The sequence below is a fragment of the Rousettus aegyptiacus genome, unplaced genomic scaffold, assembly GCF_014176215.1.
Source record: "Rousettus aegyptiacus isolate mRouAeg1 unplaced genomic scaffold, mRouAeg1.p scaffold_m13_p_10, whole genome shotgun sequence".
Classification (NCBI taxonomy): Eukaryota; Metazoa; Chordata; class Mammalia; order Chiroptera; family Pteropodidae; genus Rousettus; species Rousettus aegyptiacus.
Genome location: NW_023416285.1, coordinates 72,339,041 through 72,359,487, shown reverse-complemented (window position 1 = coordinate 72,359,487; position 20,447 = coordinate 72,339,041). Strand labels below are relative to the sequence as shown.

The 20,447-nt window shown below is 42.5% G+C and overlaps 1 protein-coding gene across 13 annotated transcripts in view; it reads left to right on the top strand.

Annotated features, from left to right (window-relative positions):
• Nucleotides 1–2,933: 2,933 nt before the first annotated feature.
• The window catches only part of LIMCH1 (LIM and calponin homology domains 1), a 332,907-nt gene continuing 315,393 nt past the window's right edge, over nt 2,934–20,447 (top strand). For 5 of the 13 annotated variants that reach the window (XM_016160713.2, XM_036227975.1, XM_016160709.2 and 2 more), the window contains exon 1: nt 2,938–3,115. In XM_016160713.2, the coding sequence (XP_016016199.2) occupies nt 3,020–3,115 (96 nt within the window). In that variant the 5' untranslated portion in view covers nt 2,938–3,019. Of the gene's footprint in view, nt 3,116–20,447 lie in introns of all 13 variants that reach the window. The other 8 variants (XM_036227977.1, XM_016160704.2, XM_016160716.2 and 5 more) reach the window with 4 other exon arrangements.

Sequence of the window (20,447 nt, the reverse complement as noted above, 5' to 3'; positions counted from 1 at the left end):
TTTACTCCAGTAGACATATATTGCATTTATGTTGGAAACTGACATTATGCAGAAATGAAAATGTAATTTCATGAATAAATTAGCTCCTCAAGGAAAAGTCTGTGTCCCTTTCTGGATTCTTCTCATGCTAGTACAATCTTTTACACATACTAGGTGTTTAACGATAATCTAAATAATATTGATAACGGCATTAGGAGTGAATTCTACTATGGTTGTCTTTAGATCTTTGGTAACCTACATGAATTTGTTATTGGTAATAGAGTTCAGATAAAGCAGATGTTGCTTTGTGATTATAAACTTTAAAAAACATAAAAAGTATTTACACAGAAAGGAAAAATGTTTTCACTTGAATACCAATTTCGATAGCAGATAGTTTAACAGTATCGTAGATTTAATCTTAACACTCATTTTGAAATGGAATTAGAAATGTCATTTAGGTCACATGGCACCCCCTCTTCCTAGTTACTCTGTACAGTGGAAGCTGCCTTAGTGTGGTGTCTTGTGGTAGTATACTGTAGTTATTTTGTGAATTATTCACTTTGCCATGTTTCTTCACAATGACAAGGTCATCTGCTGACTATATTTTATTAGCCCTTTCCCTCCACTTGCCTTCTTTACTTTCCTTTTCAACTTCTCTTCTGTCCCTTCCTTTTTGGAAGACAGGATAGAAGGGATGGTCAGCTGGCCTGTACTTGGCACTATTTGCCAGGCCCAGTTTTTATCCTTTCACTCAGAAATCCTGTTCGCTCTTCACAATGATTCGCTGAAGTGTTGCCATTTCGACCTCATTTGAGATGAGGAAACTGAGGCGCAAATTGTAAGTAGCAGAGTCTTGACTGGGACTGGCAAGGCAGCTTGGTATGTGGTTAGGAACAGATCCGGTGCCAGGCTGTCTGGGCTTGGACCCAGGCGTTACTGCTCACCAGCCGTGCGACACCCCTCTCTGTCTCCTGGTTTCCTCATAGGGATAATAGTCTATCTTACAGGGTTGGAATATGGAATGAGTTAATCAATTATTTGTAATGTACTTAGAATAGTGCCTGGCACTATGCAAGTGCCATATAAGTGTTTCAAAAGTAAATAAACAGAAGGCTGTCTGTCTCCAAAGCCAGTAATGGTGAAATCTCAGGCCTACTTTTTGTTCCATCTCCCAAGCTGAAGCAGCAGAACTGGACAAAGCTAAACTTGGACTCTGAACAGGGAACAGAGACTTAGCTGTTAGGGTACCCATGGACTTCCAATCCTGTCCTACCTCTCTTGCCAGCAGCCATTCTAAAATGTGAATCCTTCTGCCTTAAGTTAGCTAGGAGTATTGAGCTATTACATACCCAACACTGGGCTTACCAGTGGGTGCCCGTGTAACAAATCTCCACTGTGGTCTGGCATAACCATCTCACTTCCTTCCCACCTCTGCCTCCACCATTCCTAGGGACCTGGCCTGCCTCCCCCATACTATCATTCCCACTTGGTTCCTTCCTCGCCACACTCCAGTCACACTGACTGGCCTTCTGTGGGCTCCTTGATTCCCACTAAACTCATTACTACCCGAAGGCCTTTGCATCCATCTGGAATTTCCCCAAATTGTTGCATAGTTAACATCTCTCCCATTCATGTCACCTCATCACATTGTCATGTCAGCAAAACCTTCCTTGATCATCAGTTGGGTACTCATGCAAAACAGAAGGCATGCTCAAATAGGGGTGGCTTAGAAGAGTGTATTATGAGACCATCAGGAAGAAGTAGGCAGGATGGGGAAACCTTTGCCACCTCCAGGCCTGGGGAAGTGGGGTGTGACAAGAAGAGACAGGGAACCTTCAGGAAACCCAAAAGAGGCTCCAGACAGAGCTGCCTGCATTCTTTAGCAGAGTGGTGCTGCCAAACCACTGCCTTTCCCAGTAAGGGGCAGCAAAAAAAAAAAAAAACTTACTTCCTTCTCCTCCCGCTTCACTCCCACTAATGGAACCTGGATACACAGTCAGTCTCCCAGGTGGAGGGTGGAGAAGTAATGGAGAGTTAGCCTACGCTCTTTTCCCAGGTCATAGTTTATCTTCGCCTCTTCTAGCTTCTTTATGTGTGTGTGTGTGTGTGTGTGTGTGTGTGTGTGTGTGTAATCTCACTTTCCACAATTCTTTTGTTCTACATATTTACTGTCCCCTCCCCTCCAATGTAATTATTTTGAAAGCTAGGGTTTCCAGTTGTTTTCTTTTTTCATCCCCGTGTCCTCAGCAACTATCTCAGAGCCTGATGCACAGTAGGTGCACAATAAATACTGATTGAATTAATTAACAGACTGGGACACAGGTTACTTGCCAGGAGAGAAAGGGGCTTATGAGGGTCATCTTTTCTCTTTTTCTTACAAAAAGATCAGGTGACTAAACACTCAGTGGTGCTGAGTCGGAGGGCTGCCCCTCTTGCCCCCACTTCTGTAGCTGGAGGGACAGCAGGTGCGGCCTCCTGCCTCGCTGCGGCAGCGCGGGCTCCCTGGGGACCTATGTACCCCAGGCGGCGCGCGTCTCCCAGGTGTCTCCCAATAAGCTCTCACCTCCGCAGGCGGCCCGGCGCCGGGATGTGCGGGGCGGCTGGCCGAGTCCCTCTACCAGGACCGCTGTGGGAAGGGAGGGAGCCACCCAGCGCTCATTCTCGGTTATTTTTAGTGGGTAGGTTACACTCCCTCCCTAGTCCGCCTCGCCCCCGCCCCCGCCCCCGCCCCCGGTAGGGGCGGAGCGGCCAGAGAAGGTGGGGAGGAGAAGGAGCCCCCTGCGCCTCCGCGCTCGCTCCCGCCGGGGACTCGCCGCGCGGCCGAGCCCGGGCGATGCTGGGAACAGCTGCGGCGGCGTCCTCCGGCAGCGAGCGCAGTTCTCCACCGGGACCTGCGCCGGCGGGGGAGGGGCAGGGAGGGGAGGGGAGAGCTGGAGGGCGCGCGGGAAGGGGCGGGGAGCGCGCTCCTGCGGCGGCGGCAGCGGCGGCGGCCGTCTTCATCCCGGCGGCCCAGCACGCAAGTGGACACGGGGCTTCGCAAATGGCTTGTCCTGCTCTCGGTCTGGAAGCTCTTCAGCCCTTGCAGCCCGAACCGCCCCCCGAGCCCGCCTTCTCCGAGGCGCAGAAGTGGATCGAGGTAGGTGCCTGCAGCTGGCAGGGGCTCCGATAGCCACCCACCCGCACACATGGACGACAGGTCCAGCCTCCCTCCCCCAGTTTTCTTTTGCCAGCTGCTAAGGCCTCAGGCGAATTGCCGTCTCCTGGCGCTTTTGGCACTGGAGTGCTGGGCGAGGGTGGTTGCGAATGGGGGACACTGCAATCTTGTGCATGTGGGGGCCAGGAAGCGGTCCCCTGTGCCTACATCCCTCCTGCCTGCCAGCCGCGCAAATCTCAGCTCTTGCGGCTTCCAGGCGCTGCCAAGGGAAGCGCAGTGCTAGCAGAAGCGCCGCAAAGGCGCAGCAAGCGCGAGCCTCCGGAGTCCTTGCGGACGCTGCGTCTTGGGGTCCTGCTCCCGGCCCTACCTACAACCTCTTGGTCCCCCTCCTCGGCCTTCCGGAACGGAGTTGGCTGTGTCTCCACTGAAGTAAATATCCACTGGAGCCTCTGGCTGTTTTCCTGGCACCGGGTGAGGCGTGAGGCTGGCACAGCGCACAGGTCTGGGGAGCCTGCAAGACCTCCACCTGCAAGCGCGCCATCCGCATAGACATTGTCCAGCCATTAGCGGCCCCTACCCCATCCCGGAGGTGGCGGGCTCCTAGGTGCTGGGTACCAGGCCCCGTTGGCATATTTCACTCTTAAATGATTCGGTGGCAGGCCAGGGAAATCACTCGAGCTCTCGGCTCAGTCCAGGAAGCGCTCCCTGGGTGATTCTGATTCTCGATGTCTATCTCTAGCTGCAGCTTGGTGGCTCTGTGCTTCCGAAATGACGTGTCTATGGGTGTCAGGACGCTTGGAGGGCGCGAGGGGGGAAAGGTGACTCCCTATGATGGGTACAATGAGCCTGTTTCTCAGGGCGGCCTTTCTTGAGGCTTAGTGGAGGGCGAATTTGACCTTCTTTTCCTCAGTGACAGGCAGCCCTCTTTGGCTGGGAGTTCAAAGGAAGAAATGAACCACTAAGTCATGATCCAGCAATGGTGAAGCTGTTGGTAATCAGACTGTCGCTTAGTGACCTCCCCCTGTGGCACCGCAGGTCTCAAGATGCTGCTGGGATAACAGCTACGATGGCACAGATTTAAACCTACTGAGCTGCCTGTGGAAACCACACTCAGTTAATGCTGTTTTAATGAATGCCCCACCAAAGGCCTGCACCTTACATGGTTAACCTTCTCCATGTAAGCAAAAGTGTTAGGCAGAATTTAGAAACATCTATTTAAAAATAGGGTTAAAGAAACAGAAGGATAAACCGCATGCTCTATTGCTAAAAGCCTCAATCATGTCTCTCATAATTTGATAGCTCATGACCAGCTGAGAAAAAGACCTTGGCTTTTTATTTTTGATATGTGGCTGGAAAGGCTTGGGATGTGACAGGTGCTCTCTCTGTGCTGCATACTTGGGCTCACAGGACACACAGGAGACTTTTGTAGTCACTGGCTTAGTTGAGAGTTAGAGACTGTATTTTTCATGTTCTTGAACTTTAAAATTCTCAGGAGAGATTTTGGATGTGGATGGTGCTGAGGGGAGTACATTAGAACAGAGCAGTTTTCAAGTTCTTGAAGGCAAGTGGTTTATTCCTGATTTCCTTAATTGTGAGTAACATTGACATACTGTACTTTAAAAAATGTATTGTGGTATAAGTTACACACAGAAAGGTGTACAGATGTTAAGTGCATACCTCTGTGAATTGACATATGTATATACTACTCTGGCCTCCACTTAGATCAAGATCTAAAACATCTCCTTTACCAGAAGATCACAGTCTGTTTTGAAGTGGTGGTATATTTCAATCTAAATATTATGTAGTACAGAATATCAGCCTTTGTTCTGGTTCCACAAGTCTAAAGGAAACAAGGGCTTCCTTAAGAAAGTAGAGTTCCCTTAGGCCGTATAGACAGTTAGGCATTATTTTTGATACTTTACCAGGTATACCAATTTGAGAATGTGAAAACCGGAATAGGGCGTGTGTGGCTTTATAACTAAGGGGCAGTGGCATGTGCATTATTGAAGCGGCCTATCTTCTTTCAGTTGAAGAGTTCGGTTTCACAGTAAGGAGAGCTTCCCCTCCCGGGCAGTATAAAAAGGTATTTGCTCCAGGGAGAGATAGAGACCTCCCTCCCTTTCTTCCCTGAGGTTCCTCTTGAAATGTAAATGTCTTGTCTGCAACCCCGGGGAACCCAGTAACAGATGGTTTTGTGGCGTACTTGCAGGGTGAACAAAGATTCCTAGGCTAATATAGCACTAATTTAGTACTTAGTGTGAGCTGCATTCCCGGGGGCGGGGGCGGGGATTGTTATCTAGAGACAATTGTACCTCTTTTGTCTTCAGCAACATCTTCATTGGCAGGGCTTTGTTTTTCACTTTTGTCCAGTAGGTGATTAAATTTCCTACAGTCTTTTTTTTTTTTTCTTTTTTTTTTTTTTATTTTGAGTAGTCAAGAATTTCATCCTTTCAGAAAAATGTTCTCTTGGGTGTAGTGGGTTAATAAACAAACTTGGCCACTTGTCCCTCCTCTTCAGCGCTTAGTCTTCCTCCAGTCAGGGGTTACTGGGAAGGAAATGGTGGCCTGGGAACCTCGCTTGCACCTCACTCCCCACCCCCAGCTTTTGCCTTAGCTGGCAAAGGTGAAAGCCCTAATGGAGGTCACAGAACAAGTGGGGACAGTTCTGTAACACTTCCAGTGACTTTTTATAGCTGTAGGAGCAGGCTGCATGTCTTAATGTGGGTTTGGGGAGACTCCAAAAGGAAACAGCAAACCTCAAGTATTAACTCTGGCTACCAGCAGTCAGGGCCCTGACTAAATTTCCTCTACATTTCCTTTTCTAGAAGGCCTTCCTAAGTAAAGGGGCGGTAAGTACAGCACAGTGGTTAGGATGTCAGACTTTGGGGCTGTGGGCAGCCTGGGTTTGAGTCCTGGGTCTTTTGCCTTTTCGCCGTATGACTTTGGATGGGCTGTGTTTCCTCTTGTTTAGGTTCTAAATATTATCTTTGAAAGCTAACTCTAGTCTTTCACAACAAAAATAACAAAGAGATATTGTCGAAAATATCTATTAAAACAGGAGTACTAATAATAGCTTACCTACCTCATATAACTTCTGTGAGGATTAAATATGTTAACATTATTTAAAATGCTTAGACTAGTACCTACTACTTAGTAAGTACTGTATAAGTAATGATTAGTATTACTATTAACATTAATATTATTGCTATTATTCTTATTACTGCTATTACTAGTGCTATTACCATCACCACTACTCTCATTGCTAATACTACTACTATTACTGCTATTGTTGTTGTTTTTGTTGTTAATAATAACCAGGGCTGATTTTGAAAGAAAAATTTTAGAACCCTAAGTTACTAGCATAAAAAATATAATTCAATTGCCTGCTGATCTCATTTGGTTATCTTACCTTATTAACTCTAGATACTTGGGCTAGAAGTTAAAGTAGATGGTATGTATTACTCTAACTTGCATTAAAAGAGACTTAGGGATCAGAGGAAAATCTGTAATATTTATTCCTAAAATGATACTGGTAGTTCATTAAGGCTTAGAAAATGATGCCCCAACATTATGTTGAATACTTGACATGTAGCTTTTGTTACCAGACTCCAAGCAGGATGTTCACTGCCTGTCCTCTTGCAGACAATCCAATATTAAATCGTGATATGCAAAATGGCTATCTCAATATTCATCTCAAATTTAGCAATATTTTGTTCACTAAAGTGTTAACACTAGGAAGAAGAATAATTTCCTCCATTTATTTCCTTTCATCCTTCCTCCCTTCCTTTCTTTCTTCCTTTTTTCCATTTTTCTTTTTTCCCTGATGTTTTTTACTGAGCTACAAGAGTTTGTTAGCAGGTAGATGATTCTGATATTCCTGGCCCCCCCTCCCACCCACAACAAGATTTACCTATTCTGTAGTTCTTCTCTGTAATGCCAAACACTTTTTGGAGAAACAGATGTCCATTCAACTTGGTTTCAGTTGTGATTTGGAACAGGTTGCCAAGTCTTTAGGGAGGGGTTGGACATTTCAGCCCAAGTCAGCCCAAGTTCTCAACTTGAGAAGTTTCTGGACTCCTTTAACTTCAATCATAGCATGCCTGTGGTACTTGGCGATGAATATAATCCTATTTGTGAACTAAATCATATTTCACATGAATGGGAACTAGTGCTTGAAGGAATCAGTTCATCATTTGGGGTCATTTCCTTTGCCCACATAAAATTGTTTACTCATTCAGCTAGAACCTAATTTTGAAGATAAAAAGCACAAGGGTACCTCTCTCCAAGATGAAAAAATGTTTTATTGCTTGGCAGTAGGGAGAATTTATGAGTAGCCTTTGAGAGAATCTAGCATTTAGTGGCTAGCAGCACATGACTTTTGTGATGTAATGATGAGTGAACATATGCCATAAGTTACACAGTCATTCTAATTTTCATCTCTGTAGGGACTTGATGACTCACATCTTTTTACTACAACAGAAATTTAACTTTACATATGATTCTCCAGCTCTGCATGGAGACCCTAGGAAGAGGAAGAAAACCTTCTGGCTAGATTAAAAAAGGAATGAAGGTCTGAATAGATATGTAAATTAGAGCAAGCAACATCTTTCTCACAATGACATTTAAATAGTCTGGCTTGTTTGTATATATGGGCTGCTATGACACAATGCTGTCACGTGGTAGGAGAACAGTGAGATCCCACAGATTTGGGGAACGGGGAAGAGGAATGGGAGGTGGAACTGGCACTTCTTGCTCCTGCATCTCCCTGGAAACCAAGTTTGTATCAAGTGAGCTACAAATGGGCAAACTGAGCTCTGGCCACCAGGAAGGGATAGGGTGGGGCATGTGTTCTCAGCAACTGCATCTCTTAGCCCATGCCCTTTGCTGATGGATGACAATGGAGCCATGATGCAGACATCTGGCTGTGATTCTGTGGGTGGCAGTTGGTGCTAGGTGGGATCAGGCAGCTCTTGGAAATTGGCCTGGCAACTTCTCTTTTTGATTTGGACCATTCTGATACTTAAAAGGATCATAGTTAGGGGTAACAAAATAATGATAATGATAGTAATAAAGTTGATGCTTATGATGACAAAAGCTGATAATGAGTGCTTACTGTATGCTGGGCATAGGGCTAATCCCTTTTAAATAAATACTATTACTGTCCCTGTCTACAGATGAGAAAATTGAGGCTCTGAGCAATTAAGTATCTTTCTCAAAGTCACAAGTGGCAGAACTAGAACTTTAATTCAAATCATCCTTCCTTAACTTCTATGAATATATGTATCCATACATCCAACATTTATAGTTGAGGAAATTGAGGCTCCTAGAAGATAGGACAGGGTTCCTCAATGCCACCCCCCACCCCCGCTGGAGGTGAGCAGTGGGTGAGGAAGGGAAGCTTCATCTGTATTTGCAGCTGTTCCCCAGCGCTGGCATCACCGCCTCAGTTCCACCTTAGCTCTACCTGAGATCATGGGGCATTAGATCCTCATAGGAGCACTGGTGCCAGAAAAGTTGGGCACCGCTGAGTTAGGAGATTGTCCCATGGTTATATAGTCAGTAAATACTCAGAGTCAGAATTTGAAGCCAGGCCATTCGACTTTGCAGCCCTTGTTAGCTGATCCCATATATTGCTTCCAACACTTAGCACCATGTGTAAAAATTCTTGTAAGGGCTGAACTTTCTGATCCTGTCACTGTGCAGAGGTGCCCCATATGCCCCACTGCATATGTGGAGGCAGGATGTAGATTTCAGAAGCTGTAGTGTTCAAGACTGTTTCCCATAGTTTATCTTTTTTAGCTGTAGGACTGAGGAGCTTTCCTCACTTGGACAAACCATCTCATGTTATACTGGGTGGAGGACAGGAACCCAAGCAGGTGGTACTACCTAGGCCCTCAAGCAAGAAGAGTGAGGCTCGTCACCTGTGCTTGCTGTCTTCAGATTTTATGTTGCTCAGGCTGAACTGGGCATTTGGGTTGTCTGTAGTTCAGGGTAGCTAGAATCTGGGTTCTGTCTCCTCTTGTTACTGCTACAACCCCAAATCACTCCACTGAAGTTTTACTTGGGCATATGGCCAGGAGGTAAGTAATTAGTTTTTCAATATTTTAAAGCTTGATGATTTATTATCATGTAATTTTTTTTAAGAGGACAGATATTCCAGAATATTTTATGGTTATAATATTAGGGACCATGACTTTCTTGTTATATAGTTTTATTTCCAAAGCCTGTTTCATGTGGGGATGAATAAATGCATAGTCTGTGTGTGCTTTTAACATTTTCTAATGGAGGAGGTACATTACTCTATATTTTACATACCCCTGTGAGTTTGAGTAAAGACCTGTGTGGTCTGTTTTGTTCTTCAAATATGGTGGTGAAGGTATATCTCTTCTTAGTGCTGATGTGTTTAAGCACTATTGGCACATCTGTCTGAGGCCTTTACTTCAGCTCCTTCGCCTTTACTTGAGAATTCTTCCATCTGGATGAAATCTCACCTGGGAACAGTTTTGTTGTTGAGTTCGGCCAAGAGGCAGGTCCTTCCAGGAGAGGAGGTTGGCGGCCTCCCCTGCAGAACCCCAGGCCTCATACCGAGGAACTGAAGGGTCTGAGCGAAGCACCTCTGTGACTTCTGGAAACCTTAACTTGTAGTTGGCATCCCTGTCACCTACATTCCAGTCTAACTATAATCATTTTGGCCTTTATTTTCATGTTGTGAGGACTGAATCACTTAACACCAGTTGATTTTTGACTAAATTACTCTCATTGGCATTAGATTTTCTTTTTATGCCAAGTTCACTGTTTTGTGATTTAGAAAGATGTACAATAATATTTCCCCTTGTGTGTTCATAAGGATGTGTATATGTTTACATTTAAGGCAAAAGAAAAAATGGTATTAAATATGATCTTTTATAGGTGGGAAAAATATGATGTCAGTGCAATAACATGAGGAGAGAGAAAACTTTGTTTTTAAGTAATTGAGAAATGTAAAAATAGCCCAAACTTGAGGGTTACTAAATAATACAGGAAAAAAAAAAAAAAGAGTAGTCCTTGAAAAAAAAAAAAAGAGTGACAGAATATCGGAAAGACTCCTGCCTGTACATGAGGAGATGTTATATCTCTCTCTGCATGGAAAAATGATGTCATGGAGTTCAGTTCCGCTGTGGTAAAATTCCATGTTTCCAGTACTGAAAACAACACTCCTAGAGAGATGTCCTCATGCAGCCAACCTCGATCGGGTGGCCATCATATTTCAGGGAATTATCTTTGGCGTCAGGGGAAAAATTGAGGTGACATAGTCATATAACATGTACCTAAGGAATATTTTGACTGACATCTTTTCCCACTAAACTTACACTGTCAGCAAAACTTTATTCCTATAGCTGTGCTGGGACCTTAAGAGTAAAATATCAGTTAGGCCGAGAAAGCTGCATGGATTCTGCCTCTGATAGTTACTTTGGTGCAGCTATTGTGGAATGCAGCTTGGCCTCTTGGTCAACCTTAGAAGTTAGGGCCATACCCCACCCATCTATCCCTAAGTAGCCCATTATGAGGCCACGTAAGAATAGGCTTGTACTGTTTTTCTTTTTTTTTTTAAATAAATGTCAAGAGCAAGAGGGCTTGTGGCTTTTTTTTTGATGACCTAATACTGTTATAAAAAATCCTCAGCCTTACATTTTACCATGTAGGTGCATCAAAGTGAGGAACCAAAGTTATTGTGATGAGTACACAGCTCTTTTCCTCCCCTAAGACACATTTTTACAGAAATGATGTTCAAACAGTTGTTTTATTCTAATAGTAACTCAGTGAAAGCTAGGATAGGCTTAATCAAATGATTTAAAATATGAAAATAATTATGTAGGATGCTTGGCTATCACTCGTTCAGTGCGGCATAAACACTAAAAATAAGCTTTAGTGGTGAAAATAAGCATTGAATGTATGAAAGTGTTTTAAAACAAATTTTAAAATTTGTTTCCTAAAAAGTCTTTATTAGGTTCCAACAATGTGCCAGGCATGATATTAAGAACCAGGGTTAGAAGGTGAACAAAATAAACATAATTATCTGCCTATGTGAAATGCACAATGTAGTCTGGTGGGGACAGAGAGCTTAAATGATGAATACATAATTACAAATTGGGATAAGTGCTATTAAGACAAAGAATGAGAGGCTTAAGAGAAAAGTTCTGTAGGCAGACAAGGACTCAGTGAAAGTGATATTTAAGCTAGGACCACTGAAGGGTGTTGAGCAGGGCAATGAGACTGATGCTAATTTACTGAGACAGGGGCTTTTGTGTGCACACAACTCATACTTTATTGCGATTATGCTTTGAAAAAAGGTAGAAATGCTCTTAAAGTTCTATAGGTGTGTCAAAGTTGTGTCTGTTGTGGTGGGGAGGGTATGGAGAAGGGAGCTGAGCCAGAAGTTCTCAAATATTCTTGCAGGCCACTCGGAGTAGAGTTTGCATGAAGCACCTCTTTACCTCTTAGGACCAAGTCACAAATAAATAAAAAACTCTTCTGGGAGAAATGGCAGAGAGGACTTGGGATTTATGTTTGAGCCTGGACTATGGGGTTAAAATTCTTATACAAAATAGGGGCTGTAGAGGCTGTACTCCATTCTGAGCTAAGAAGGGGTTACAAGAAACCTGCCTGTTTTTACTGAGTGAGTAGAGAAATTTCATGTGAGACTTTGGGTGATGACCTAAAGATGTCCTCTGATTTGGAGACTTGTTCCCAAACTGCTCTAAAAGAAGGGGTTATATAAACTAATAAAGTCACATGCCATTTGGGAGCCCCATACGTTGTAAACTCTGGAGATTTGTGACTTAGGTTTCTTTCAGCATTCAAACCCACCATCTCTAGATTTCCCTTCCTCAAGGTCTACTATGGCTGCTAGAGATTCATCATCATAGCACCTTTCCAGGAAGCAGGATGGAAGAATGGAAAATGAAGAGCGAGTCCTTCCCTTATCAAATGCCTTCTAGAAAATTCTTCCTGATACTTCTGCTTCCATTTTATTGCCCAGAGCTTCAGTACCATGACCAATCCTGACTGCAGGAGGGCTGCAGTGTCCCCAGGTGGTAGTCTGGGTTCTCTTCTTTAGGAGAAAGAGGAGAATGGCAGAGACAAGGATGAAACCCCGAAACATCCCTTCTCCACTTCTCCAGGGACAAATGCTTTTAAGACTGAGCTTAAATATGACAGCCTGTGGGGCAGACGCCCTGATTTCTAGCCAGGCCCATTAATTCTTTTCTGTGCACACTTGAACATTCACCTCTGTTAGAAAAGCTGTCATATTTCATTGTAACAAATGTATGACTATATAGGATCTGCCTCCTTTGATAAATCTCAGAGCTTTTGTAGCCAAAGAGAGAGTCTTAGTCATTGTCCTACCCCTCCTTGGTTCATTCCCTCTTCTCCCTGTTAGGGCCCCAAAGTCACATTCCCACTAGCTGAGCGATTTCTCAGTGAGCCTCGGCCTGGCTATAATTGCCTGACTGGCACTTGGACACTGCTGTGGCAGAGAAAATAGATTCTGTTGCTGCCCTGACAGGAAGCAAAGTGTTTTTTTATTTTTTGATTTTTTTAAAGATGGATTTAAAAAAGCAGTTTATTCAATAGTTGCCTGGAGACAGTCAGTGGTTGGACACTTAGAAAGTGATTCCACTGTTGGCTCTTAGGTAGGTGATATCAGTTGAAGGAATTATTTAGGAAGCCAACTTTCTCCTCAGGTTGGACTAGTGTAGGGCTCTCTGTACTTGGAGTTCCTGTCTGCAGGGTTGGAGAACAAACACCTCTATTTTTTTTAACAGAGCATTCTGCTCTGAGACTAATCTTTTCTTTCTCTCCTCACCTCAAAGCAATCAGTCACCCTTCTCTCTCTCACCTGTTGTAGGAATCCAGATAATTCCTACTTCTTAATATAAGTGAAAGATCCGAGTATTTTTGATTACAGGATATATAAAAGGAGAAAGCACTGAGGAATTATTATAGTGATTATCTATATGAGTTCTTATTAGATAGGTATTTTTAAAAGAAAGATACTCCACAAAAACTAATGACCAGTAGCTGGTATTAATAAATGATCATGGCTATGACTATTAGTTGTCACGACTTAATGGAAACACTGAGAAATAGCATCCTTTCTGTCTTTCTCACAGAAAATAAAAAAAGGAGCTTGTGGAGCTGAATGTTGTCAGCAACCAACAGATGTGGTTGACGCCTGTTTCCTCAGGAACTTTGCAAGATGTCATAAATAAGAGGGGTGGGTGACAAGTGGAAGCCTGATTCGTCATGTTGCAAGAGTTGATAGAATGTGATAATGTAAAGTGATAAAGTGGTTAGCTCAGTGCCAAGTAAAAATAATTATAGTTTACATAACATACTTCTAGAGCGAGCATTTTTCATGTGTCAGTGCTAGTCTAGGTGCTTGTTTGAGTTAATGATATGATTTATATAATGAGATGATCATCTATTATCTATCTATCTATCTATCTATCTATCTATCTATCTATCTATCTATCTCTCTGCCTGCCTGCCTACCTACCTACCTACCTACCTACCTACCTATCTATCTATTTAATCTATCTATCTATCATTTATCTCTCTATCACCTAGTACATGGCCTGGCACATAAGGTTCTTCTCAGGTAAGCGCCATTTATGCCCATTTTACAGATAGGAAAACTGGAGCACAGGAATGTTAACTGATTTGCCTGAAGTCACATAGCTAATAAGTGGCAGAGCTGGAATTTGACCCCAGGCAATCTTGTTCCAAAGCTTGAGCTTGGACTGGTGACTGCTATGCTCTAGAAGTAAAAACAAAACTTCTGACAAGATCATGATCCCAGCTAACTATCTAACCGAGCAGATGATCTGCTCCTTCCTTTCTCCCTTCTTTTTCCTTTAACAGCTGTTTATTGTGCATCTTTTTTGTGCATGGTACTGTTAGTTGCTAGGAAACAGTTTTACCTCTATGGCTCCTGAGCATATCTCTGAAGCTGGACCCCTTTCAGTGTTTTTAAAAAGATAAATTTTGGCTGGAGAGTGGATGTGACTATGATGAGAACCATTACAGAAGCAGAATGATCATTGCCAATGTATGGAAGTATTTTTATTCCCTTTGTATTCACTGACCTCTTTCTTTTTAATTGTGATCTGGCTTCCCCTCTGTATTAAAATAGCCTGATGCTGGAGTCTGGGGTCTTGGGTTATAAGGAAACTTTTCTTTAGGAACTTCTTATTTCCTATCTACTATCAGAAGCCTTGGACATTTCCAGGAGGCACTCCTACTGCCTTTGGAGAGGTAGTGGAATATTGCAGGGATTATTAACAGGAGGAAGAAAAACATGTGTATTTAGTGTGTCTCCCTGCCAGGCATTGTGATAGGTGCCCTATAGTTGTCATCCCATTTAGCCCTTGTGCAACATAGATATCCATTGCCCACTGTTCCAGTTCAAGGTTCTCTACTTTGCCTATTCCAATAAGTTTCACCCATGTTAATACTGGCAGGCAGGCTGGTTGGGACTCTTATCTGACGTAGCTCCTGGGACTTCAGATGGTCCCCTTCATGATAGTCGTTCTCTTGGCCAATGCATCTGGCACCCAGCCCCTGGCCATAGCCCCATTCTTACCTGGCATGGGCCCCTGTGTTCCAAGCAAATATAGTGGCTCTGCTATAATTTATGTTTCCTTGATGGGAATTATTGCATATGCAATTGGTAAGTAGGGGATGATGCTTTCTTTATAAGGCACAAGTTGCAATGGTTCCTGTGAGATTTTTCTTAGCACCGTAATGTTTTACATCACCTCACTTCATAAGGCATATAATGTCTAATTACTATGTTGTACAGCTATAATTGAAAAATATTTTGCATCACCAAATAGCAGTAGTTGAAAAAAAGTAGATTAGGTGAACCAGGGAGGTGATTGCTCCTTGTTCTTCCTTTGGGCTCCATTTGGCTTTGCACTTATTAAAAGTTTTAATTTTCTCAGATCTCTGCATTTTTGTCTTATCTCCATAATGCAGCAGCCCTAGTTGCATGCTTTCCACCCTACCTGTACCCTTGATGCACCCTACCTTCTTGGCAAAAATCCCACATTTATTCTGTAATTGGAAATAGAAAACATCATTTTATCTGTGCTAATAATTTTCATTCTTCTTATTGTTTTTGTTAATATTTTGGTTACAAATTTGAATGGGATTTGAGCCTTCTCCCCCAATTCTGTATTTTTCATAAGCCCTGTTATTTTTTAGTGTGTGATTTTGCAAAATATGAGGTTTTTTGTTCTCTGCTTTACTTTGAGACATTATTCCTTCATTTTCAGGAATATACATGTTATTTTATAGTAGATATATTTAGGTATTCATGTGTTGTGCAGACTTATTATATTTCTTGCTCACATGCTCATATACACAGATATATAAAATAACATCTTGAAGATGTGTGATGCTGGAGTCTGGGATCTTGGGTTAGAAGGGAACTTTTTTAGGAACTAAACATTTCCTATTTATTATCAAAAGACCTTGGACAGCATTTCCAGGAGAAGCTTCTACTGCTTTTGGAGAGGTAGTGGAATATTGCAGCATTTTTCCCTAGGCATTTTCTGTGGGGTTTGGGGCCTTGGTAGTACTTAAAGCAGCATTCTTCTCCCCAAGGGGGAACTACTAGAGTTATTTGTTGTGGGTGAGAAGCTCTTGGGAGGTTATTTGGACACAAGGAATTCTGGGTAAGTGGTTTGCTTGAGGATTGTTGATTTCTAGGCTGTTGATACTCATTTGTAGCCTTCCTGCACCAGTATGTGTGTATGGGCAATGTGTCTCAGTTTGGGGTATCATTTTCATCATGTACTTATCGAGCTTGTCCTAGAAACTCAGGAGTGTATGAAACAGATACACCCCTGCCGTGGTAGAGTTATATTCCACCAGGAAGCACAGCCCCCGGACACAAAATTCTATGTGTGATGCCTTTTCAGAAAGGCAGAAAAGGAGGAGCAGGTTGTGTGAAATATGGAGGGGGCCAGGACCTCCTTTGGTCTGGGGGACTTCGGGCAGGGCTCTCTGAAGAAGTGCTGTTTAAACTGAGATCCAAAGGATGAGCAGGAACTGGCCAGCCAAAAAAGAGCAGGAAATCATGTCCTAGGTGAAGGCTGCTGGCTGTGCGAAGACTGTAAAAAAAGAGTCAGAGATGCCCAGTAAGGTGCGAGCATTGTGAGTTAGGTCGAAGGGGTACAGAATGAAGCTGGAGCGGGTATCAGGAGGGCTATTCAGTCTTTGTGCACAAGGTAGGGGTCCCCAGTGCTGCCAGAACTCTCTCAAATTATCAGAGATCATGAAAAAAAATAGGTGACCAAACTTATAGCTTGGTCAATCCTATTTTAAGCATTTAACTTCTCAACCATCCTGTGAGCTGGGATAAGCTCTTATGATTCCCATTTTCCAGAGAAATAAGTAAGTAAATGACCAATATCACATAGTCATTAGATGGTGAAGCTGATCTTTAAACACAGGCAGTCTGGCTGTTTTATTTATGCTAGTAAACACCATGCTATGGGGTGTGACACAGACTCTTCACCGAGGGTGTCCATGAGGGGGATTGGTGAGGGGTAACAGTAGTGAAGAGTTGGCGAGGTGGGGTTGTGGGTTGCCTGAGGATGCTGGAGGCCAGTGTTAGCTTTAAACATATTTTCAGTGTTAAAAGAAACTCCCTAAATGAATCTCTTCACTTGATACACTGCTTGATAGTTGCTGCCACCTGGAAAGAGAGATCTTATTCAAAGGAGGCTCCAGGACTCTACTAACCCCACATTCTAATGCACATGAGGACCTCAGTTCCCAAGGAGCCGGGTAGACTCTTGGGTTGCTCTGCTATAAGCCACTGACTTTTAACTTTAATCAAGAGTTGTGAACTGTATGATGTGTTAATTTTTTTTTCATTTGGTTTTAGATGAGTGTGTGTGTAGTAATTTTTTTCATTCAAAAAAATTTTTGCTTCTATGTCTTGGCTACTGTGAAAAAAAGATGGTTTATGGCTCATTGAAAATCTGACCAGACTAACTCAGCAGCTCAGTGATATCAGTAAGGACCTGGGTTCTCTCAGCCTTTCAACCGTGCTGTGCGTTGTGTGGCTTTATGCCCAGGCTTTACATAGTGTGTCCACGTCTGCCCTGTGCCACCCCAGCAAGTCCAGGCTTTTCCCCTTGAGGACTCACAGGGCAAGAGCAATTTCCGTCTTTACATTTTCTTTATACCCTCTTAGCAGAGAAAGGGGGTGCGTCCCTCATTTATGATCCTCTGGAGAGTAGAAGAGTTGATTAGCTTAAGTCAGTTAGGGTACATCCATAAAAAAGATTCTGGCAGCTACCCAACAGAGAAGTGGTAAATTTTCTAAAGGAAAATCTGGAAGAAGTGGATGCTGAGAAGGCCATCAACCTTTGTTACCGATATTTAATTAAAACCTGATAATTTATAGCAGGGGTCCCCATCCCCTAGGCCTTGGACTGGTACTGGTCCTTGTCAAGTTAGGAACCGGGCCGCATAGCCAGAGGTGAGCAGCGGGCCAGTGAGTGAAGCTTCATCTGTATTTGCAGCCACTCCCTCCACACACATACAAGTGAGGTAATGGATATGTTAGTTAACTAGAAGAGATTAATCTTTTCACAATGTATACGTATATCAAATTACCATGATGCATACTTTAAATATCTTACAATTTTATTTGTCAATTATATCTCAGTAATGCCGGAAAAAAATATTAAAAGGTCCATCTTGGGTATTTGAACTCTCTTTTCTTCCCAATATGTATGGACCTTGTTAGAAAATGTTAGAATTGAAAATATCCAATACCGGGGTCTGATTTGTTTTCCTCATTGAATTTCATATTCTTTGGGTAAGATGTATTTTTTGAAGCTTGCTGCGTAGAAATAGTAAAGGCGTGCAGTTGTTCGCTGGACAGTCCGGGGTTGGATGATATTCGGCTCTGTGCCTGCACTCTCACCAGGCATGTGGGGCCCTTCTAAAAGTGGATATGGTGGCTGTCACCCACTGATCCTTTGGTTGAGTGACCCAGATTGGCACAGCACAGCTGGGTCCTATGCAAAGCCTGTACGGGAAAGACGTAGGTAAAAATAAAAAGTGATTGAACAGCTTAGGTGGAGTGAGGATATTTGAAAGTTCACTGGTAACTTTGCCAGTTCTTGGGTCAGATTTTGACTTTTTTTTTTTTTGAAGGAGATAGCAGTTAGAATGATGGTTTTCTAGCTGTCTTATATTTGGTAAAATAGTATCATATAGCACAGCAAAACAAAGTTCTGGGGTGCTTTTTCTATAGGCAGAAAAAATGGTTTTCAAATTTAGAACATTTTGTGCTTGACATGAGTTTCTTTTTTATCCCATTATTCAATATTTAAGTCTTTAATAAACTTTTTCCCCCAAAACATGTCTTTATGGAGTTACTCTCTGAAATAAGACTCTCTCTCTCTCTTCCCTTCTACCCCTCCCCCTCTCCCCCTCCCTTTGTCTCTCTCTCTCCCCCCTCCCCTCCCCTCCTCTTCCTCTCTCTCTTCCTCTCTACCCCCACCACATTCACCTTGCCACTTTCTTAATAGAACGAAATGAGCTTGTCATAGTTCTTTTGCAAAATACGGTTTTCTTTGTTATCTAAAAAATGAGTAACAGTGTTTAAGTATGGTGCCAATTATCCAATGAAAATAATTTTTCAATTTTGTCATTTTTGGGGGGATTTTGACATTTGTTTTTTTAAAGTGTGGATTTGCTAATTTTTGAAGTTCTGGTCTATATTAATGAAAATTTTGAGATTTTATTTTAGCATTTGACCAAGAGATGATGATGATGATGATGATGATGATGATGATGATGATGATGATTTTTAACACAAATGAAGATTCTATGTCATGTTTTTCTAGTTACAGGTAGCTTTGAACTATGAGATTTTTTTTTCCTTGCAAATGCTTTGTGGCTTTTAATGTAAGCATCTCTCTGTGATCTGTAGACTGAAAATTAAACCCCCAAATGGCCTTTATCTTGCGATAGCACTGTAAAAGAATAGTAAATATTTAAATATAAAATATATGGGAAATGTGATTATAACTTATTTTTTTAAAAATGATATTAATGTGCCCTAGTGGAGACACATTTCTGAAAAAACTTTTTTTTTGTGCAATATTTATGTCATCATGCTACTTCTGATAAGTTCTTTTAAGAATTTCTTACATTTCCATTCATTAAGTTACCTATTTACAAAAATCTAAGAGACTGCTAATGGCTAAGGGTTTCTTTTAGGAGTGATGGAAATATTCTAGAATTAGATAGTGGTGATGGTGGCCATTTATTTACAGTACTTAATGAAAATACTAAAAAATATCTGAATTACACACTTTAAAATGGTGAGTTTTATGGTACGTAAATTATATCTCAACACCAGAAATCTGTTAACAGCTTTTAGCATTCAAAGCACTGTTCTCAGCCCTCAAGCATTTAAACAAACACATGAAATTAAACATCTATATATATATAGATATATATTAGACAGTTCTTGGTAAAATAGTTGCACTGTAACAAACAACTCCAATGCTGTGGCAGAGAGCAATAGCGTTTTTTTTTTTTTTTCCTTCTTTATGGATTCAGAAATTAGCTGGAGGGGTTCCGCTTGAGGCTGTGGGCTGTGGGTTGGGTTTGTGTTTACTTGGTGTGTGTGTGTGTTCTTCTTGGACCAGAGGCTACCTGGGAATGTTATCTTCATGGCAAATGAATGACAGATGCATCAGACCCCAGCCAAATCACTGGATTTAAAGTCTCCATTTGCATCACATTTATCACATTCCACAGCCAAAGCAAGTAATGTGGCCAAGTCCAAAGTCAGTGTGACAGGGAAAGACATTCTGCTTACATGGGAGGAGAAGGAAGTGAATACTTTTTGAGTAATGCTCCAGTCTATCGCAAAGCGTTAGGAAATGAGTCTTTGCAGAGTCCCTGGGAGCCACAAAGGAAGAAGTGAACATTTTTCCTTGGGTAAATATCAGCATCTTTGAGCAGACAGGCATTGGATTGAGTCTTGAAAAATGAGTAAGTATTGCCAGTTGGATGGGGAAGGTAAGGGTGAGGAGAGGTGAGAGTAAGGGCTGCAGAAGGGACTAGATTATGAGAATGGGTGGAGCAGAGGCATAGAAGTTTGCAGTAGCAGGGTACATTTAGGAAGCAGCAGGCCTGGAGAAGGCTGCTGGGAGAAAAGACTGGGTATGTCAATATGCCTTGTGCCTTATGGTTTGGTGCTGGTACTAAAAGTGGGCTGAGCTCTGGAGTG